This window comes from Pyrgilauda ruficollis, unplaced genomic scaffold, assembly GCF_017590135.1.
Source record: "Pyrgilauda ruficollis isolate IOZ18807 unplaced genomic scaffold, ASM1759013v1 scaffold173, whole genome shotgun sequence".
NCBI lineage: Eukaryota > Metazoa > Chordata > Aves > Passeriformes > Passeridae > Pyrgilauda > Pyrgilauda ruficollis.
In genome coordinates this window covers 534,919-558,116 of record NW_024516209.1, presented here as the reverse complement: position 1 = coordinate 558,116, position 23,198 = coordinate 534,919, and the positions used below count along the sequence as shown (strand labels likewise).

Below are 23,198 nucleotides of genomic sequence, written 5' to 3'. Positions count from 1 at the left end.
CTCTTCCTGACTTCCTTCAGAGTCTGGGGAAATTGATCCTTAATTAGCCCTCAGAATAACAGCTGGTGGAGTCTTTTCTCTCATGAGGGTTTGGATTAATTGTCCAGAGAAACCGTGGATACTCCATCCCTGGAAATGTTGGGAAGGCTTGGAAAGGGCTTGGAGCAACCTGGGATAGTGGGAGGTGTCCCTGCCATGGCAGGGGGTGGAACAAGGTGACCTTTAAGGTCCCTTCCAACCCAAACCATTCCGGAATTCCGCGTCCCTGTGGAACAGGACATTCAGAGGGCAGAGCGAGGAACAATCCCGAGTTTTAAGAAAGGATTGAAGTCGCTTTCCAGGAGCACCCACAAAAAGGGAGGGCTGAGTTATCCACCCTGGGAGCTGACTTTAGCCACAATCACCCCTCTGGGACGTGCACCTTGGTGGTTCCCTCTCCACCTGCCCCTCTGGAAGGGCAGGAATGCCGCACATTCCGATAACCACATTCATCCCTAAAATTGCACCGATTGCTGCCTTGCTCCCAGGACTCAGGGGAAGGAGAGGACAATCCCTGCCTGCCTCCGTGAGCTGTTAACCCTCCCCGCCCCAGAGGTGTGAGAACCTTTTTGCCACGGAGTGAGAATTCCCAAGGGAAGAAGATCATGGGGCTGGTGGTACCCAACACGACCTTTGACCGACGGGTGGCGGGGCCTTTCCCGGCCCTGTGTGTGTCACCAGGCAGATCCACAGGCAGAGAACAAACCAAACCCAAGCCGCTGCCCCCCAGGGTGGCTTGTCCCCTCCCAGGAAGATGGCACTGCACCCTCCCTGCACGCCTCCTGCTTTCCTGGGGGACGCTCCCGTCCTCCTTGGCCACCCACGCTCTCTGAGGGATCCAAGGACCACGCAGGGCTCTGCAGCCCTCCCGGGCGAGCTCCCAGGATCTCCGGTGTCCAGCAGGTCTGGAGAGCTCTGTTATCACCAGGAGAACGTGGATCACAGAATTCATGGATGGCATCACCCACTGGCCACGCTGGTGGCTCACTTTTTTTTTTTTCCCCCCCCAAATAACTTAATCTCTCATTCCACAGAACAGAGGAGCTGCATGGAAACCCTTGGAATCCGCTGCATGGCCTGATGGTCTTTTCCCACTAAATGCTCTCCAGGAACCTTTTTTCATCCTTTGGCTGATTTTTTTTTTTCTTTCCTCCTCCTGTCCTTACATCACTGTCTCTCTCTCCTCTTCCACAAGGACCATGGGTCTGTCTCCATCGTAAAGCCCGGAGCCATTCAGGTATTCCTCATCTTTGTTGTACTGCTCCGGGCCGGAGGAAGGCATGGAATTCTCTGAAATGGAGCCATTTTTCACATAACCTGGCAAATTCCGGTGGCCGTTGAGGGTCCCTGGAATAAGTCTCGTGTTGAGGTGGAGGGCAAGTGCCCCTCTGGTGGCTACATTTGTGATGCTGGTGTGGGAAACCATTGGTCCATAGCTGTAGGTTGTGCTCCCACTCCGGGCTTTCCTTTTAAAGTCAAGTGCTAAAGTCCACCTGCTCCATGACTTCTTTATTTCTGCTTGGACCTGAGGGGGGAAAAAAAGGAAGGGAAAAAAAAAACCCCATGAGTGGGAGAAGAAAAATGCCAAGAAAATGTGGTGTTCAGAGATGGAATGGGTGGGAAACTCTGTGGGGACTTGGAATTTCATGGTCTTTATGGGTCCCTTCCAACTCAGGAGATTCTGTGAGTCCATGAAATCGGAATAAATTCACATTAAATAAATAATAAATTCACATTAAATCTGCCCTTTCCAAATGAAATACTGGACACTGGGAATCTTGAATGGCTGAAAACATCTGGCCGGAAAGGTGAGATAGCTCTGCCCAAGGATTGAGGGATGGAGGGCAGCACATCCAGGAGGGAATTGTCTCAATGTCTCATAAAAATCAAGTGTCAGTGGGAAAACCACCTTGAGAGGCACCTGAATCCTGAGAAAATTCCCTAGAATGGGAATTTTAGACTGGGTCTAAAGTAGGTTGCTAAATTTAGGGTGAGATCAATTCCCCTTAGATTTTATTCTCATTTTATCTGCAGAAAATAAACAGTGATTTTTAAAGGTTTATTTCCCCTTAAAATCCATAAATTTAGGTTATAAATTCCCCTTAAAATACATAAATTTAGGTCACAAATTCCCTTTAAAATCCATAAATTTCATTTTATGCCAGTCCATGGAAGTTTCTCCCTGGGGTGCAGCCACTGACCATCCACTTTCTTAATTAGCAGTAATACAGGGAATTAATGGAAATGCAGAAAATAAAGTATATTATTCTGGAAATAGATAAAAAAGTCAAAAGAGCCTGGGAAAATCCAGATTTTTTTTTTTTTTGTTAATCAGTGACTCTATCAATCCATTTTTCTTGCTAATTTGAAATAAAGCAGCACTAAGCAGCACTTGTGCTAGGAAATTAAAAATTCCACATTTTTTCTCCATTAGCTGCCTCCAGTAGCTCATTTACCGGTGCCATGCTGACCTGGGGGTTTCCCACCAGAAAAAAAAATGAGGATTTTAATTTTTTATGGGAACTGAGAGACCTTGGACTGCAAGATAAGTTTGTTTATTATAGAAAAATGAGGATGTGCTGATGTGCATCCACCTGGGTGTGGAATTAACCCAAGAAGGGAGGGAATTAAGACGTTCATGACTCACCTCTCCATTGCAAAAACAGTATATGATGGCAACAAAAAATCCCTGGAAGGAGGAAGAAACAACAAATTAATGGGAATTTAGGGAAATTTGGGTCTCTTTTCTGCCCAGCACCCCCAGACTTCTCTGAGACTAGAGACATTCAAACCTTCTGTGGAAAATGAGTGCGAGAAATGTGGGATTGTTCAGTGGGGCCGGAGAGGGAAACAGAGAAAATTCCCTGTGGATGGAGCTCCTGGTGGACAAGGATCCAGCAGAGTGTCCTGGGGGACAAGAGGCCAACGGGATCCTGGGGAGAACTGGGAAGAATTGGGAAGAACATTTTTTGCTGGACAAATTTCCCATTTTCTTGTTGCATTTTGCAAGTAGAAAACAGATCTGAGGCTCAAATATTTTCAAATCCCCTCATGAATTAATTCTAGTGTACTGTAAACCCAGCCCTGCTTCCAAAGGCAGCCTTGCACCCACGTTCCCCTCCTCTCCCCGCTGAAATTCCCATGTTTTCCCAGAGTTCCAATACCTGGAAAGAGTTGAACAGCATTTCATAGTGCATTTGAACTTGCCAAAGAATCCCTGACACGTCTGTGTATGGCATAGCCATGAAAACAATATAGTGAACGCCAAACAGAGGCATAAGGACGAGGGTAGATTTCAGCAGCTTCCTGCAGGAAAAAAAAAAAAAAAAAAGGAAGGAATGGGAAAAAAAGGGAAAAAAAAGGAAAAAAAAAAAAAGGGGAAAAAAGGAAAAAAAAGGAATTAGTGCATGGATAAACCTCCCCGGCATCACCAGCCCAGCCAGGTTTGTCACTGGGCACGAGCTGTTCGTGGTTTTCTCCTTGTTCCCTTGGATATGGGATGTTTGCACAGGTGCTGTGGAATTCCACCTGGAATTCCAAGCTGTTGGTTCATGCTCCAGCATGTGCCAGTCCAACCCTCGACATGGCCTCGTGTGATGCTGGAGGTGACAACGCTGAGGTGGCTTTTCCAGCCTCAGACCAACTCCAGGTTTGGGTCAGGATCTTGGGGGGGAAGGTGGAAAGGAACGAAAGGAATTTGTGCTGCAATTCCAGCCCTTAGGCTCCAACTAAAATCCACCAAATCCAATCCCCTTATCCCTAAAGGATGGTTCTCCATCTTCCCGTGGTCCTACATGGCCCACAGTGGCTGCCACTGCTTGGGCAGGAGGGTGGAGAATCGACTTCCAGAGGTCTTTTCCAGCCTCAACCACTCCATTGAGGCAAGACAGGAAAATCCACCTGGATTGCTCCTGTGCAACGAGCAGATCTGGAGCAGAGGGAGTGGGTTAGGGGTGGGATTACTCCAGATCTCCAGGGGAAGAGGACAGAGCAGAGGTGAACACTCTGAGGAGGTGCTTTGGGCTTCAGCATCACTTGGAAAAGCTCATTTTTCCAGGGAGCAGCTCCACCTCAGCACAGGATCAGTGCTGGGGACTCCACGGAGGCACCACAACCCGGAGTATTTGGCTGGGCTGGCTCCGGAGGGAATCAGCTTTGCCTGGAAGTGACATTAATTGAGGGATTAGACCCTGTGCCAAGAGTTCCAGCAAGTGCCCGAGTGCAGCAGGGATCGGGAAGGGCGGGAATCGCTCCCAGCAAGGCCCGGCACCGCCTCTGTCCAGCGCCTGCAAACCACCGAGGGAATTTAACACTTTAAAAGGAGCAGGCCGCATCCAAACCATAATTAATGGCAAAGCTTCAGCCAGGGAGAAGTAAATAAATGGATAAATCAGAGCCCTGACAGGGCAGCGAGGAAAACTGGGAGGTGTTTTCCTGCCAAATCTCCCTCCTGCCTCCAATGTGTGTTTGGAGAGAGAGGTGGGAGCGATGAGCTCATGGTTTACACCCCAAACCATTCCGCTCTCCCCCCTTCCCAAGTGTCCTGTTGGGCAGTCCAGGAGATCCCGAGAAGCCTTGGGAGCTCTCAAGCAGCTGTGGTGTCCCAGCAATCCGATTTTTCCATCCGATTTTTGACCATGCTACAAATAACCTGAATTATCAAGGGAGACCAGCTGGCAGAACAAAGGAAAACAAAACAAAAAATGAAACTAAATTGGAATATTTTTTTCAGTTCAGCCAAGGCACTGAAACACCCGCTCAAGGGCAGGTTTAACCAATAGGCCAAGCTTAACAAAGCACAGGAGGGAAATAAAAATAAGCAAATACACTGATACAAGTTTTATGGCCTTCAACAGCACAAACAATGTTTTATTTTTGTACTTTGGGTTCAAAAGCTGGCTGAAGAGCTGGAATTCCTCCCTAACCTCCAGCAGGCTGGATTTGAAAGGTTTAGGAGAGTTTTAAATTGCTCTGGTTCATTCTGCATTACCACACTTGGAAGACAACAAACTTTTCAAGTTATTTTGGGTGGCATCAGTGTCACCCTGGGCTTTCTCCACAGCCAAGGGGGTGGACCAAGGACTTTGTCCCATCCCAGAAAGGGGACAGGGCAGGTGACACTCACCTGTACTGTTGTCTCGAGTCACACCTCCCTGCATTCGTCTCTCGGAGCTTGGTTGCGAGGACTCTGATAATATTGATAAAGAGAATAAAATTTACCTGCAGGGAAAAGAAAACAAACAACAAAGAAATGAGAGCTGTTAAAAAAAAAATCGATGAAAATGGTGGAGTTGTTCAGTTGGTGTTTCCCCCAGGTGAGGCAGAGGATGGGACTGGGGGGAAGCTCCTCCTGTGGAAGGGATGAGCGTTCCAGGAATGATCCTGGGGTTTTTAACCTTCAGGGAGAATATGGAATGGCTCACGAGGTGTGGACATCTCACATGGAAACATCTGAGCCAGCCAGCCCAGCAGGCACCTGGAGGAGGCCAAAAAGAGGTTTTATTTGTCTTTACAGCCCAGCCAGGATTAAGATCCCCTTGGGATACCAGAAGCACTCGTAGGATATCTTCCCACATTTCCATGTGCAAAAGGAAAGAGGAACAAGCCCAAGGCACCATGGTGAAGACACAGAGTAGACCTAATGAGATGACAGCTCAAGAATGCAGAAGGACAATGAAACTGTTGGATTTCTCCCATATTCCCACTTCCTCTGGGAAGTGTTTAGGATGGAGCAGGCGAGGACAGTCAGGGAATATCATCTACTGCCCTTCAGGGAGACACATCTGTGAACCCAACTCGTGGCCAGCTGCTCAAGATAATTCCAGTGGTGCCTTGGAACAGGCTGCCCCAGGAAGAAGTGGAATCCCCATCCTGGGAAAGTGGTGGAATTCTCATCCTGGGAAGTGGTGGAATCCCGTGTGGATGTGGCACTTGGGGACAAGGTGACCATGGTGGTGCTGGGGGAATGGTTGGACTTGACCTGAGAGAGGATTTCCAACCTTCGTGATTCCACGATTCCAGTCTTGTCCTACAAGAACGCGCTGAGGAAAATTTAATGGCAACACCTCATGGAGAGGAAAGATGGGTTGGCACTGGGGAGATTCCCATCTTCGTAGAGCTCTTCAGAGCTTGGTTTCCCTGGATTCCACCAGCTGCTGGCCCAGCCAAACCCTTCCCTGGGATTATGGAGAGGGTCCAGGTAGGAACATCCTGTAACCTCAGGGATCAGATCCACGTTGTTGGATAATGCCTACAGATTCCTCTGGAACCTTCAGCATCTTGAGACACCAAATTACCACACCACACACCAGCTTGGAGTTTTTGGGAGGGACCATTGTGAACCTCAAGCTGGGTGACCCAGGAGACCTCCTTGGATTCATTTTGGCTGGAGCCAGAGCAGATCCGTGTTCTGGCATTTCCATGACAGAGATTTCTCCACCACAACCATTGAAGAGTTGTTCTCACAGTCAATTATCCTCCCGGGAAAACCAGGAATTCCCTGAGCTGCTGAGCCAGCAGAGCCTGGTTTGCCGTGGCTTTGTCACCTGTGGTTGGATTCCTCCTCCTCTGAGGAGGTGCAAGCTCATTTTGAACTGTCCTCCATGAAAAAAACAGGGAAGGTCGTGCCACACCCTTTCCATCACTGGGGCATGAGTGAAAATTCTCTCCCATATCCCTTTCCTTGTTTTCATGAGGTTTGTGGGAATTTTACATCTCTGAACCCCCATTCTCTGAGCTCCATTTGGCTGAAATTTCCTGACTGACACAGGAATTAAAAAGGAGGAATGGACAGACCGACAGGCAGGGAAGGACAGAGTCTGGGGGCATTTAATTCCTTGGAAACCATCTGAAAGGGAAAAAGCAAGCAGGATTTATGTCTCTACAGGAGCTTTTCCAGCTTTAAAGGCTCCAAAGTGGGATCTTGTTCTGCATTTGTCGGCAAAATTAAAGATGCCCAACCCTATCACACCCAGAAGGGAAACTCTGATTTCCCCAAATGTGCTAAATTTGAAAAGAAATCCAGACAAAGGAATCACATACAAATTAGCAGAAAGTGGAGAGATTTTAAATCCCTCAGCCTCCAAAATCTCATCCAGAAAATGCAGGGCTTAGTCCAGCAACGTGGGAACGGCAGAAGCAGCCAAGTGAACAATACGAACCCACAGAAATTAAACAGACACAACCCACAGAATATTTTTGCATAATAAACAGCTGGATTTGCAAATTGCCAGGGCACAGGCACAACCTCCTGGAGAAACCTTATTTTTCCAAGGATGAGCCTCAATTGGGCTCTTTCTCTTCTGCTAATTGGCCTTCAAATGAAATGCGATGGGGTTGCTGGAATTAATTTAATTGAACCATCTGAACTTTCTTCTCCAGCCTCTGCTGTTCCATTTCCAAAGATGTGGTCTCGGTGATGCGTTTCTTCCAAGGAATTGCTGGAGCCAGGTGGAGAATTTCCACCAAAGGATGAAATCCAGCCCCCCCTGCAAACCCCAAAGATCTCACCTAATGGCACAGATGAGCACATCCACCTGGGAAAATTTCCTGCTCTTTATGTGTCTGCTGCTCTTCTCACCCACACTGGGCATCTTCCAAGGCCTCCTGATTTGGGAGGCAGGAGGAACAGCCTGATTCCAAACCCTCTGGACTGTGGAGAGATTCCTACCAGCTCCACAAATAGATGAGTGGAAAGGGAGATGGGATTTGGGGGAGTGCATGAGCTCTTTGACATGGATTCCACCAGGAGACTGAGCAATGGAGAACCCCAAAAAAAGGGGAGGGGAGGAAGAGGGTAATTAATGAGCCCTTTAATTAGCACATAATTGAATTCACCTGGTGCAGATAATTAAATCTTATAACACCCTCTCCAACTTTGGAGAGCTCCTCCTGTGTTGGTTTAATGCTGGGATTTGGGGGAGTGCATGAGCTCTTTGACATGGATTTCACCAGGAGACTGAGCAATGGAGAACCCCAAATAAAGGGGGGGGGGAAGAGGGTAATTAATGAGCTCTTTAATTAGAACATAATTGAATTCACCTGCTGCAGATAATTAAATCTTATAACGCCCTCTCCAGCTTTGGAGAGCTCCTCCTGTGTTGGGTTAATGCCCTGGAGCTGAAATCCCCTTTGGAAAGCAGTGTCTTCCCATGCAGAGCCATTTGGGAATGCCCAGGGATCCTCAGATGGAGGATCCTGGAAAAACAGAAGAGCTTGCGTGGTCAGGCCTGTGAGTTTTGGGAGAAAGGCCAGGTTGGATGGGGCTTGGATATCCCAACCTGGGATAGTGGAAGGAGTCCCTGCCCATGGCAGGGGTGGAATGGGATGAGCTTTAAGGTCTCTTCCAACCCAAACCATGCTGGGATTGCAAAATCCATGGAGGAGTTACAGTTCTACCACCCTACCACCACCAAATTTTCTAGCTGTGCTGCAGCTGCTGTGTCCCAAACTCATTCCTGTTCATTCAGGATTTTAAGGATCCCTGTCTTGTCCCTGCCCAGCTGTGACACAATCCACTTATCTCCAGGGATAACAACTGCAGGTATTCCCATTTATTGGATCCTGCAAAACAAAAGGAAAAATTATCCTTCCCTTCCATCCACCGCTCTCCATCGAAAGTTAATGATGTCGCAATAGAATTCCATCTTTATCTGCTTCTTTTTCCTTTTGGATTCACCCATAAATCCCACAAAACTCTGCACATAAAAGGGAGAGAAGGAAACCCAGTGGGACTTACTCTGTGTCGGCCAGAGTGGCTCTGACGCTGGCCCACACTGTGACAAACACAGCAGGGAGTCCTGCAAAAGAACACAGGTGACACGAGGTCAGTGGGGACCGAGGGCTCCGGCACCAAAATTCCAGGTGGAGTGGGTTAGGGGAAGGGGGAAGGAGCAGCTTTTAATTATTCAGGCATAAGTGAGCCTGGGAAAGGCTGAGCTTTCACATCTGAGAGCTGAACTGGTTCAGTTTGGGGTGCTCACAACAAAGACATTGAGAGGCTGGAGCGTGTCCAGGAAGGAAAAGGAGTTGGGAAAGATCTGGAAAACTCCTGAGGGAGCTGGGAAGAGGCTGAGCCTGGAGAAAAGGAGGCTCAGGGGGGACCTTGTGGCTCTGCACAGCTCCTGACAGGAGGGGACAGCCGGGGGGGTCGGGCTGTGCTCCCAGGGAACAGGGACAGGAGGAGAGGGAACGGCCTCAGGCTGGGCCAGGGGAGGTTTGGGTTGGAAATTGGGAAAATTCCTTCCCCAGAAGGGGCTGTTACACATTGGGACTGCCCAGGGCAGGGGGGGTCCCCATGCCTGGAGGGATTTAGATCCCTGTGGATGTGGCACTTGGGGACATGGTCAGGGGTGGCCTTGGCAGTGCTGGGAATGGTTGGACTCGATGATCTCTGAGGTCTGGGAGTGCTGGAACCTGAGACACTGAAACCGGATTTGGCCAACTCATCCCATGGGAAGCAGAGAACTCTGCTCTTGAGCCAGGCTGGGAGAGCTGGGAATGTTCCCCTGGAGAGGAGAAGGCTCCAGGGAGAGCTCAGAGCCCTGCCAGGGCCTGAAGGGGCTCCAGGAGAGCTGGAGAGGGACTGGGGACAAGGGATGGGAGACTGGGAAGGAATTCCTGGCTGGGAGGGTGGGGAGGAGCTGGGATGGAATTCCCAGAGCAGCTGTGGCTGCCCCTGGATCCCTGGCAGTGCCCAAGTCCAGGCTGGATGTGGCTTGGGATAGTGGAAATTGTCCCTGCCCATGGTAGAAGGTGGAATGGGATTATCCTCAAGACCCCATCCAACCCAAACTATTCCATGATTCCATGATTCCAATGGTTTTACGCAGCACACCTTCTCCAAGATATTTCCTCCCTTCCTTCACATCAATGAGAGGGTAAAGCAAGAGTCAGGCTCTGACAGTTTTTCACAGAAAATCCCTGGATGGATTGGAAGCTCTGTTAAATACAAGAGAGCTGCTGCACGAAGCAGAGAGATGCTAAAATTCCGGATTGTGCTTCCAAAATATCCAGCCAAAGCTTCATTCCCAAAGGAACCATCCTGATTTCAGCACAGCTACCCCAGGCCATCATCTTTTCTCTATGAAACGAGGAAAAAAAATTCCCCAATATCCAAATGCAACCTTGTATTTATTTTTTTTTTAGGGTCCAGTTATTTGTACAACTGAGTCCCCTACTGGCTTCCCTTAAAAAGCAGGATCCAATCCACAGTAGCTTCCACAAATTTGGGAAGAATGACCCCTTTCAGGTGGAAAAAAAAATTATTAAAAAATAAATAAAGGCGACATTTATCAGCGGGGACTGTGAAGAGGCTGTTCCCAGTCTAAGCTCACTGGGGCTCGGGGATAAGCCCAGGCTTAACTTTCAGCATGCACTTAAGTCTCATTAGGGTGCTTAAAGGTTTTCCTGACCACGGGGTGTGGAGCAGGGACGGCTGTGTCCCAAACCCAGGGACAACGGGGCCCTTATCCAGGCTGGGAGCTGGGAATGCCGAGGTAATATAAGAAAGCATAAATAATTAAACACAGAGCCTCACTCAGGCCCAGCGCTCCTACAAAGCCACATTTATAAGGAATTCATCCCGCTCCACAATTCCCTGTGCTGCTGGCACTGGGAAGAAAGTCCTTGACCTGTCGCACTCAGAACTTGGAGCGAGGGAAGTGAGGGCTCGGGGAAGGTGACAGGCACCAGCTCTTTCCTCCTCCCTGTCATCCACCCATTCCAGGCTCTGGAAAATCATCCAAGGTTTAAATGGATTGAATTTTTTGGTGCTCTTTCAGTTTATATCCACTGAGGAGCTGCCATGTTGAAAGGCTGTCCATGGGATATTGGATATTCCCACAACAGTGAAGCTCTAAGTCTGAGGGATGGATTTTTTTGGGAGATTTGGATATACTTGACAGGAATCTGTTCCTCTCTTGCCTGTCCTGAGCTTCAGAAGAGACGCAATTCCCATTCCTACTAATCCTGTGTCGACTTCGTGCTGCCAACCAACCATAAAATACCCAGGAGAAAAGAGTTATCCCTAAAAATCCCAACATGGATCCATGGATACATGGGTGGATGGATGCATGGATGGATGGATGGATGCTCTTCCTGACTCCAGCCCAGCCCCCACCGTGCCGTGAGCGACTTGTACAGAATCCACATTGTATGCGCTGTGCATTTCCAGCCACACACACAGTGTGTACAATGCAGGTGCTATAAAGTCAGGAATCTCCCCAGCAGCTAGAAAATGGGAAAGATCTGCTGGCCATCCCTCCATCTCGAGGGCTTTTCCTGTGTCCATGTCTCCCAGCAGCTGGAAAAATGGGTTTCATGCATGTGGAGTGAGGGAGTGACTGCTGGAATGGAGTTTAGGAATAAAGAACTTGTGTAGGTCTAGGATTCTGGTCTCAATTCCCTGGGTTTTGAAAGCTTCTCTGAGGAACAATGCCTGTGTTTTATGAGTCCCTCTGTGTCCCTTTTCCCTTATGTTTAATGGGAATAACAATAATACTTTTAAGGCCTCTGGTCCTGCTTGGTACACATTTTTCAGGGCAGGATTATTCCTGCTTGGACAAACACGCAGGGCTCATCATAATGGATTTTTGGGGCACCTCCCACCATCCTTTTTATCTTTTCCAGGTGTCCCTGCAATCCCCAGTTTGCTGAAATCCAGGGCAGCCCAGGCGTGTGTGTGGGAATTAACGCGGTGTGAAGGAGAAACGCCAATGGAATCAGCTTGGGTTTCCTGGCTATTGGTCATAGTTCCTAAACTTCCTTCAAAAAAACAGCTGCAGGGAGCTGGGAGTCTCCCAAGGGATTTATTGTTGCCCATAATGTCATTATTTATTTATTGTGGGTGGGTGCTGGCAAGGAACGAATTCCTTTCCATCAGCAGGGTCTCCCTTGGAAGAAGGGAGTTGAGGGCTTTGATGGAGCTTGTGCCAGTGAGGATGTGGATTGAAAATACCGGACAAAAATCCGTGGAGATGACATCAAAGTATTGCTCTTTGTCCCACTTTTCCAAGAAATAAGATGTTTCAGGGTGATTTTCGCTCCCTGTTTCCACCTTGGAGATTTCCAGGCAGGACAAATTCAATGCTGATTATTGCCAGAATATTCCAGTTTTGGGGGCAAGTCTGTCTTTTCTGTGGAATAACTATTTATCCCTGATTCCCTGTCACTCATTGCTGCGGTGTGGGCAGGATCCAGTGCCCGCTGCAAGGAACTGGAATTTTTCCACTGTCTCCAGTGGCTCCTGGACTGGTTTGCCCTTTCCAGTGCCCAAAAATTATCCAAACAATCCGCCTGAGCGGGTGCCTGTGCGGACATTATCATCCCAATCCAAACAAAGCAATCCCCACTGCCACCGGAGGGATCGTGTGTTCTCATTCCAGAGGAATTTCCACGGGGCAGCCTCAGGCTCCTGGAAGCCCAGGGATGCTGGCTGTTGTGACAGGTGTGACTCCAGCCCTGTGGTCGCTCCGATAAAATGATTATTCCCTGGCAGAACTTGGGAGAGCTAACGAGAGCAATCCCTGCCTATCCCAACTTTTTCCTTTGGTTTTGCTTGTTAAACACATGGCATTATTTTCCAGCTGCTTCCCTCTCCTCCCAAATTCCCGCAGGGGAATTGCTTCTTTAAGTCTGCTCTTTGCAGTTTAGTGTTGTTTTTTGAGAGGGAGTTTTTACAGAGCCTGAAGGTTTGGAGGAAGATGAGTTTGTTTCTCTTTTCTAATTTAATTTGGTTGGGGTTTTGTTCATTTGCTTTAGCAAAGAGGTGCCATCCAAAGCCCTCTCTGGCCCTCAGCAGCTGAGATAAGAAATGCCAAATCCCCAAAATAGAATCCCAGAACGATCTGGGTGATAAGGGACCTTAAATCCCATCTCATTCCACCCCCTGCCGAGGGCAGGGACAACTTCCACTGTCCCAGGTTGCTCCAAGTCCCACCAAATATCTCTTAATTTGTTAATTTTCCCAAAATTTTTCCAGCCATCCTGAAAGATGGATTCCCACTTTGGAATATTTCTATATTTACATTTCCCATGGTTATTATCTGTCAGCACCAGCAGTTTCTGACATATGGAGCAGCTGAACAGGAGTTTTGGGAGCAGCTCCTTCTCTGTATCCCATTTGGGAAGGAGAAAGGCTGGAGAGAGCCCTGCCCTGGAGTATTGAATCCCAAAAATCTGCAATCCTTCAGTTCTGGGTTCCCTGCCTTGCTCTGAGCTCCACTGTTAAGGACAGCCACCAACTTTTTTCCATAAAAATCTCATTCTGGAACGGGGGTGGGGGTGGTGCACGCCTGAACCTTGTCCTAAAAATGCACTCAGGATGTGGCCAGGTGGATTTGGGATATGGAATTTGGGAAGTGGGGCTGTGCCAGGTAACCACAGCCCCCGGACAGGTTTTCCTGCTCATCCTGTTTAAACCCACACCCCATTATCCTTCCTTACATCCTCAAGGATCATCGGAAACATTCCCTGTTCTCCTCCCAACCTCCAGACTCCGAGACAACTGTGGGCAGTTGTTTTATTGTCCCAGCACCTCGTAACTCCTGGGAAGCCAAAATTAAAGCCAGGAGAGAACAGAAATCCCATTCTCCTCCGAAATGTGTGTGCCCAGAATGTCTTCTCCTAATGAGCCCCTTCCCTGCACCCACATCCCGCCCCTTTCTCGTTACTCAGGGAAAAGATGCCCAAGTTGAAAGAAAAGGAAAATAAAAAACTCTTCCCCACAAATTGCAGGTTTCCAGTGGTGTTCCAAGGCTCAGGAGACCTCAAGGATTTGAACCAGCTGAGGTTTGAGGGAGGAAATCAGAGCCTGGGGCTCTCATTGGGAGCAGATGCTCAAAACCTCCCGCAGATTTCTGCCCCTCCAGCTCAGCACTGGCTTCCCAGCAGGAGATCCTGGGAAGAGGTGGGGATAAATCTCTGAAATTTGCTGTCTCATCCCAAATTTAGCCCTCATATTTCCTACCCTGGAAGGGTGGCAAAATGGGGGGAGTGGTGAGGCACCGCCAGAGATTTGTGGCTGCCCCTGGATCCCTGGAAGTGTCCAAGGTCAGGTTGGACAGGGGCTTGGAGCAGCCTGGGATAATGGGAGGTGTCCCTGGCCATGGCAGGGGTGGCACTGGATGGGATTTGAGGTCCCTCCCAACCCAAACCCATCCTGGGATTCCCTGTCTCTTTGTGCTGCCTCTCCAAGCCTGGGCTGATCCTTCTGGAGAGCCTGGAAGAGCCACAGTGAAAACATCACCATTCCAGAAGGATAACACCACAATTCCAGAATGATAAAGGCTTCCCAGTGCTGGGATTCGAAATATAAGGAATTCTTAGAATTTTGAATTTGTAAGTCAAAGTTTAGAGTTAAACACGGGATTTGATTTAAGACTTTAGAAAAAGCTTTTAAATTTAGGTATTAAAAATGAAAATGTAGATTTATGTTTAAAGTAAAGACATTTACTTTACCTCAGCTAAATTAAACTAAACCTCAGCTAAACAAAGTAAAAGAAAGTTTAGAGTTTTAGAGTTTAAGATATAGAAAAAATAAAAGTAGTTATAAAAGTAAACAAAAATATTAGAGTATAGTATTATAAGTTTGTGTATTATAATATAATTAACTAAGAAAGTTTATACTGTAATATAAGTAAAAATATTTAAATATTAGGTTAAAAATAGAAATGTTTTTATTATTAGTGTTTTATTAATCAATAACTCCTTACAAAGTCTTATAATTAAAGGCCTTGTAATTTTTTTTTAAAAAGTCACATTTTTTAAAACTCAGAAGTCCCATCTCTAACTTACTCAAAACTCCCCACAAAAAAATTATCGCATCCCGGGATGGAAAGCCTGTCCTTGCAAGAGCTGCTCATCCTGCCTCCATCCCCTCTCCCGTATTTCTGCACATCCAGAGTTTCCCTCAAGAACCACCTCCAGGAGGCTTTTCCAGGAGCAGCCATGACTTACCCCAGCCAAATAATGTGAATCCCCAGAGATATTTCTTCTCTGAGAAAAATGCCATGAAGATGAGGCTGTGGAGATAGAGCCCTTCCACCAGGATCCAGTAGTAATTGGTAGCCAGGAAGTAGAGGAAGAAGGTGACAGCTACTTTACAGCCCACCTGCAGCGACCACAGAAGGACAGAGAAGGAGCACAGGGTGAGATTCTTGTGCAGTGCAAACACATTGAGGAGGGGTGGGGAACGAGGTGGAGAAAGGAACTAAATCAGAAAATTCTGTTTCAGGGTTTTTTTAATGAGGGGGAAAACCTGTGGAAGAGCAGGAAAGATGAACTGTTGGGAAAAAACTCCTGAGCCAAAGATGATTTTTCCTACAGCAGATGAGTTGGGAAGTAGAGAAAAAGATACGATAGCCTGATCCTGCTCTCTCCCAACCCAGGGATGAGGGGCTCACACACTCCCTGGAGCAGTTGGGATTCATCTTTCACTTATTTCATCTTTTCCTGTATTTCATCTTTTCCCTGTGTTTCATCTTTTCCCTGTGTTTCATCTTTTCCCTGTGTTTCATCTTTTCCCTGTGTTCTTTGTCCATGTTGGAGGCCAAAGGGCCTTGGCCAAGCTGTCCAGGTCTCTGGGTGTCCTGCTGAAGTCACAGCGCTTGGAATTACAACTCCTTCCTCAGCTCATGGAGAGACCAAGGTGGGATGGAGTCACCCCATTCCGTCATGGATGTCCACTGGACCCTCCAGGGTTGTTTGTCTGTCCTCAACAATTGAGAACCATTGCAGATGGCTCCAGCTGCCTTTGGAGCCAGGTGTTCCAAGGGCAAACAGGCCTGGAGGATTTTCCCTGGAAATCCCAAGGTGTCCCACCTGAGCTGCAAGATGGGAGATCTGAGAGAGACTTCCAGGACATTGTGAAGTTAAATGTGCTCCTAAGCTGAGTTGCTCCACACTGAGCTGAAATCCTTTAATTTTTTGGGAGCAAAACCCTGGCTGTGACCCAACACTCCCTTGGGACAGAGTGGGATGAAGCTACCTTTCTTTCCAATTTCTCAGAACCCTTTCCAAAGAAACCAATTTCCAAAGAAATCCTTTCCAAAGAACCAATTTCCAAAGAACCCTTTCTTCCCAATTTCTCAGCTCCAGTAGGGAAAGGCTGCAAAATATTGGTGCCACTTAGGGATTAATCAGTACAAAGCCAGCTCTTGTCAGTGTGGATATCCTTGGAGTCTGGGAAGTTGGATTTCCCAGGAATTCTGTGGCTGCCACATCCCTTGCTCCATCTTTGTGCTGTCCCTTCCTTTAAGAGGAATACAAAGGACTGACAGAAAATGTCAGTAATAATAATACCTTGGAAATAAAAAGCCAATTTTTTTTTATCCTGGCGCAGATCTTTTGCTAATTTTTTGTCCATCAATATATATATCTATACATATATTTGCATATTGATATGTTCACATTACGTTCTTTTTTTTTTAGAGAGAGAGGGAGTTAAAATAGATTAATTAAAAATCTCCCTAAATTAATAAATATTATTTGTATTTATAAAAAATCCCCATCTAGGTTTGATAATATTTTCTATATTTATTTTTTATATTTATTGCCTCATGCAGGGAATGTGAGGCACTAATTGCTAAGTTCCCATTTCATTTGAAAACAAATGAAATCCATTAATTGTCGCCTTCATCGCTTGTTTGCCTTGTAATTCCGAAGAGTGGGAAATACCATTAAATGTTAATATCCAAAGAATGCCATAGATTATTCTAGTTATTCCTTATAATGAGCCCAGCAAGAGGAGAAACACCAAACAATGCAGTGAAACATTTTGTGTTCTTTCCAGAAAAAAAAGAGTTTTGGAGCGTGTTGAGTGAGACTCTGTAAATTAATGACACGGATCTCCAGGATGGAAAAAGAACACAATGACAAAGTTCCAGTTGGGACACTCGGATGCACAGTGGGACATTCCCAAAACCTCTGATTTTTCACAGGGTGTTGCTGGTCCCTGGTTGTAGCACAAGCTGGGAAAGATTTGAGAAGCCAAGCAAATCCACAGGCAGGAAGTTGATCCCAGAATCCTTGAGGTTGGAAAAGACCTCCATGCCCATCGAGTCCAAGCTGTGCCTGATCCCCACCACAGCACCAAGTGCCACATCCAGGAATTCCTTGGATATCTCCAGGGGTGGGGACTCCGAACCTCCCTGGGCAGTTCCAAGGCCTGAGCACCCTTTCCATGGGGAAATTCCTGCTGGTGTCCACCCTGAGCTGCCCTGGCCCAGCTTGAGGCCGTTCCCTCTCCTCCTGTCCCTGTTCCCTGGGAGCAGAGCCCGACCCTCCAGCCGTCCCCTCCCTTCAGGGAACTGTGGGAAGTGAGAAGGTGAGAAGGATCTGGGCAGCACGCAGAGCCCAGATCCTTCGGGAATCCCATCTTTTTGGCAGCTTGGGAAGTGGGGCTTGTGTTCCCTGAGGTGGGGAGGTGGGATTTTCCCAAGGGATTTATGGTGGAGTTGGGTTCATCCCATACCCGGGAGTTTTGCAGCATTTTCATCCCAAAGGAGCCCAAAGAGCTTTACAACCCCCTGGGTTTCCATGGGAAATCCGGGATGGGACCAATGACAAGGAGAGCCGAGAGCTTCGGGATGTGGGAAATGTGAGGATGGGCTTCATCCCCCCCAAGCACATGGACAGTGCAGATATTGCCATCAGAGATTTCTATACAGTGAAATCCCCATGGAATTTTGGAGAAGAGTCCAACTGACCTCACTTCCATTTTTATTTTGGGATGCGGACTCGTCTGCCTGGGTTGACTGCATTGACTCAACCCACCCATAAATGGAGCCTGAGGTTCAGGGTGGACACCAGCAGGAATTTCCCTATGGAAAGGGTGCTCAGGCCTTGGAAGAAGCTTCCAGGGAGGTCTGGAGTCCCCATCCCTGGAGGTGTCCAAGGAATTCCTGGATGTGGCACTCAGTGCTCGCCTGGGTTGACTGCATTGACTCAACCCACCCATAAATGGAGCCTGAGGTTCAGGGTGGACACCAGCAGGAATTTCCCTATGGAAAGGGTGCTCAGGCCTTGGAAGAAGCTGCCAGGGAGGTCTGGAGTGCCCATCCCTGGAGGTGTCCAAGGAATTCCTGGATGAGGCACTCAGTGCTCTGGGCTGGGGACAAGGCTGGGATTGGGGACCCACCAGCAATTCCAAGATTGGACGACCTTGGAATTCTTTTTCAACTCAATGATTCTGTCCGAGGTCCCTCTCATAGACGCCACCTCCTTTTTGCAGATGAGCCCTACCATTTCCTATGACAGCACATCCTCTCCCCATTTTCCCTTCCAAAATGTCTTTTTTTCCATACGGGAGGGAGAAAAGTTGTGCATTCCCCATCCGTGGAAGTCTTGTGAGCCAAGCTGGATGTGCCTTGTGCTGGGATGGTCAGGAATGCTTCCACAGCCAGAAATTCCAGGGGGTATCAGGGGAATGTAGATGGGAGTCAAACCATCAACCTTTACTGCCATGGGAGCACCTTTTCCTTAGCTCAGGAATTGGGAATCCCTCTGAACCAATGGACTGAGAATGGGAAAGGACAGGAAGAGGCTTTGAAAGATGAGCAGCGTGGAAAATTCCCCAAAAGAATGTAAGTGTTGAACGGAGAGGACAAAGACACGAATCCTGGAAAACCACTGCTCTGGGAATACTCACAAACTGCGATTTATCCGCTGGAGGTGCTTCCGTGATGGATTTCAAGTCCTCCTCGGAGATCCGCTCCATCTCCTCCAGGGCTGACCCGGAGTACAGGACTGCGTCCTTCACGAAGATGCTGACGGCCCTCAGCATGAAGGACACAAACAGGTGCATGTGGATGTAGTTCCTAGTGCAGTGCAAACGTCTGGAAGAGGAGAAGAAGGATTGGGAAGTTTAGTCCGGCTGTTGGATGGAGCCAGGGCCACTTCTGGCTCTGGAGAGCCCCAGCTCCTCCCTCTGGCACCGTGCTCCCAAACTGACCTCACTTCCATTTTTATTTTGGGATGCGGACTCGTCTGCCTGGGTTGACTGCATTGACTCAACCCACCCATAAATGGAGCCTGAGGTTCAGGGTGGACACCAGCAGGAATTTCCCTATGGAAAGGGTGCTCAGGCCTTGGAAGAAGCTGCCAGGGAGGTCTGGAGTGCCCATCCCTGGAGGTGTCCAAGGAATTCCTGGATGAGGCACTCAGTGCTCTGGGCTGGGGACAAGGCTGGGATTGGGGACCCACCAGCAATTCCAAGATTGGACGACCTTGGAATTCTTTTTCAACTCAATGATTCTGTCCGAGGTCCCTCTCATAGACGCCACCTCCTTTTTGCAGATGAGCCCTACCATTTCCTATGACAGCACATCCTCCCCCCATTTTCCCTTCCAAAATGTCTTTTTTTCCATATGGGAGGGAGAAAAGTTGTGCATTCCCCATCCGTGGAAGTCTTGTGAGCCAAGCTGGATGTGCCTTGTGCTGGGATGGTCAGGAATGCTTCCACAGCCAGAAATTCCAGGGGGTATCAGGGGAATGTAGATGGGAGTCAAACCATCAACCTTTACTGCCATGGGAGCACCTTTTCCTTAGCTCAGGAATTGGGAATCCCTCTGAACCAATGGACTGAGAATGGGAAAGGACAGGAAGAGGCTTTGAAAGATGAGCAGCGTGGAAAATTCCCCAAAAGAATGTAAGTGTTGAACGGAGAGGACAAAGACACGAATCCTGGAAAACCACTGCTCTGGGAATACTCACAAACTGCGATTTATCCGCTGGAGGTGCTTCCGTGATGGATTTCAAGTCCTCCTCGGAGATCCGCTCCATCTCCTCCAGGGCTGACCCGGAGTACAGGACTGCGTCCTTCACGAAGATGCTGACGGCCCTCAGCATGAAGGACACAAACAGGTGCATGTGGATGTAGTTCCTAGTGCAGTGCAAACGTCTGGAAGAGGAGAAGAAGGATTGGGAAGTTTAGTCCGGCTGTTGGATGGAGCCAGGGCCACTTCTGGCTCTGGAGAGTCCCAGCTCCTCCCTCTGGCACCGTGCCCCCACGGGGAGCAGAGTGAGGGTCACCCATGGGGTTGGGAAATGGAATAATACCTTCTCCAGGGGCTTCGGGGAATCACGGAATGGTTTGGGATGCATGGGACTTCAAGGCCATCCAATCCCACCCCCTGCCATGGGCAGGAACACCTCCCACTATCCCAGGGTGCTCCAAGCCCCATCCAACCTGGCCTTGGGCACTTCCAGGGATGGGGCAGCCACAGCATCTCTGGGCACCCTGTGCCACCGCCTCCCAACCCTGCCAGCCAGGAATTCCTTCCTAAAATCTTCTCTAACCCTGCCCCCGGGCAGTGGGAACCCATTCCCACTCTCCTATCCACTCCTGCCCTTGGATTCCAGAGGCTCCAGAACTTGGGACCGCTGGAAACCTCTCAGAATTTCCTGTAAACCATTAATTATTTTCCCAGCTCAGTTTAGGAGCAACTCCAGCAGTAACTTGGGTGTGCTGGGCTGTTGTCCCTGATTTCCTGCTGTAAATGTCATCCTTTGGAGCAGTTTGTGGGCTCCATCCCAGCAATGGCAGCAGTGACCCCACAAATCCCAGTTGTAAAGCGCTTTAAGGTCCTTTTTGGAGGAAAAGCTTTTTTGGGAATGGTGAGATGTGAATGGGTCAGAACCAGGAAGAAGAGGTGTATTTTGGAATCAGGATTTTGGGAAAAAGGAACCAACATCTTGGGGTCCCCTCTGTCCTCTGGTGCCATGCCTGCATTTATGAATGGGTTTATATTCCTCTTAAATCCCAATAATCTGCACTAATTAAAGGCTGTGTTTTTATCCCTTTTGCAGGACATTATGATAACAACACCAGTTGTTCTCTGCGCTTTTATAATCCAAATTACTCCAAGTGGAACTGATGAGGTTTATTAAATGAGGATTGGCTTTGTCTCCTGCATTTGAAAGGGAGTCAATGAATCTCTGGATTATCGAGGATAAAATCTGGCTTGATCCCTGCTCTGATCCTTGGGATAAAGATGCTCCAGCACAGTTGCCCGGGTGGTCTGGGCTAGAAATGATGTGGGATAAAGATATGGATAAAGAAAAACCAGGAATTCTCTTGCACATGTGGACATGGAATATTTTAACAACCTTGCCAGTGTCCAGTGGGAAATGAAGTGGAGGGAAAAGGTCGGGAGAACAGGAGTGTGGTGGAGGGATGGGGTCTGCAGTGCCCTTTGGATTGGGTCTGTCATGGATTTGGGATTTGCTGTCCAAGCAAACCCCCCTGACACCTTTTACTGTCTGCTGAGAGCTCTGAGCACTTTCAGAGCCCAAAGCCACACATTTCATTCCCAGTGTTCCATGTGCAGGGCTCGGCTCAAGCTTCCCAAATCCCTCTGCAGACACCACGTGGCTGTTTTGGGTCCCACCAGCTCTTGTCCAGGTCTTGCTGGTTTTTTAGGAGAAGACACAAGCAGACACAGAAGGGAAGCAAATCTGGGGCTCAGGGTTTGGGGTCATCCTGCTCTATGGGGTCACCAGGTAGAACATTCCCAAAGGACAAATCCTTGGATATGTGTGACACCTTTCATCCCTCCCATCCCATGTTGTCTGTGTCAGCAAGAATCCCAGAATCTCAGAATGGTTTGGGCTGTAAGGGACCTTAAATATCATCCCATTCCAACCCTGACACCTTCCACTGTCCCAGGCTGCTCCAAGCCCTGTCCAGCCTGGCCTTGGACACTTTCAGGGATGGAAGCTGCAACACTGGATTGAGGAATGGGTAACGAGGGCTCAAAGTGGCATTTAGGGGTCTAAATCCCTTGGCAGGGATGGTGGGAAGAGAGGGGACACAATGGAGTCAGGAGGGTCATTTTTGGATCCCTGGGAAGAGCAGCAGTGTGGGGGGATTGGAGGAATCAGCCTGGGAGTTTTCCATCCCTTTCAACTGGTTTATCCTTCATGAACACTCGGACTTAGAGTGGGATTTCCCTCAAGGAATCTTATTTCTCTGCAAATCAGCCATCTAAAGCTAAGCCAGTCGCCTGCAGGGATAATAGGGACAGAAAATCCTGGAGAGTCTTCAAAGGAATTCCTGGAGACGCCCCGCTTCCCATTTGCTACAAAGAGGGCCTGGAAAACTCCACCTGAGGGAAGCGGAAGGAGTTCCAACATCCCACCCACCATCCCCCAGGAAGTTTGCCCTGGGATACCCTAACACAGCCCAAATCACAGATGCCACCACCACTGGTGGCTTCCTGAACTGCGCCACCCCAATTTTATCCTTCCGGAAAAACCCGCGGCTTTTCCGGCGTCGCTTAGGTAAAAACAGAGCCGCCTACCTGAAGTATCCCAGGATAAGGACAGCAACTGTGAGGGATCCCAGGGAGATGGAGTATCCAACAGTATAAATCAAATAGAGGCGATCAAAGACCTCCTGCAGCAGAAATGATGGAGAAAACAGCGTCACATGGGGAACGCGGCCCTACTGCACCACACAACCCTGGCAGCACGCAGAGCCCAGATCCTTCGGGAATCCCATCTTTTTGGCAGCTTGGGAAGTGGGGCTTGTGTTCCCTGAGGTGGGGAGGTGGGATTTTCCCAAGGGATTTATGGTGGAGTTGGGTTCATCCTATACCTGGGAGTTTCGCGGCATTTTCATCCCAAAGGAGCCCAAAGCGCTTTACAAACTCCTGGCCCAATTCAGCGGTCACTTGGGAATTTTCACCTGGACAAAATGCCTGCTGAGCTGGGAATTTGGCAAGGGATTAATGATGGAGTGGGGTTAATCCCATGCCTGGGAATTTCACAGCATTTTCACCCCAAAGGGACCCAAAGCACTTTACAAACTCTCGGCCCAGTCCAGGGATCACTTGGGAATTTTCACCTGGACAAAAATGCCTGCTGAGCTGGGAATTTGGCAAGGGATTAATGATGGAGTGGGGTTAATCCCATGCTTGAGAATTTCACAGCATTTTCACCCCAAAGGGACCCAAAGCACTTTATAAACTCTCGGCCCAGTCCAGGGATCTCTTGGGAATTTTCACCTGGACAAAAATGCCTGCTGAGCTGGGAATTTGGCAAGGGATTAATGATGGAGTGGGGTTAATCCCATGCTTGAGAATTTCACAGCATTTTCACCCCAAAGGGACCCAAAGCACTTTATAAACTCTCGGCCCAGTCCAGGGATCTCTTGGGAATTT

The 23,198-nt window shown here is 48.5% G+C and overlaps 1 protein-coding gene across 1 annotated transcript; it reads right to left on the bottom strand.

Annotated features, from left to right (window-relative positions):
- Nucleotides 1–1,201: 1,201 nt before the first annotated feature.
- On the bottom strand, nt 1,202–22,651 carry PTH1R (parathyroid hormone 1 receptor). The gene is made up of 10 exons (XM_041464191.1): nt 22,634–22,651; nt 22,338–22,432; nt 19,750–19,936; nt 14,995–15,148; nt 8,777–8,837; nt 7,915–7,996; nt 5,165–5,259; nt 3,204–3,345; nt 2,687–2,728; nt 1,202–1,564 (listed from the first exon to the last, which is right to left on the bottom strand). The coding sequence occupies exons 1-10, from the start codon at nt 22,649–22,651 to the stop codon at nt 1,202–1,204; spliced, it is 1,239 nt and encodes a 412-aa protein (XP_041320125.1).
- Between the last annotated feature and the right edge of the window lie 547 nt (nt 22,652–23,198).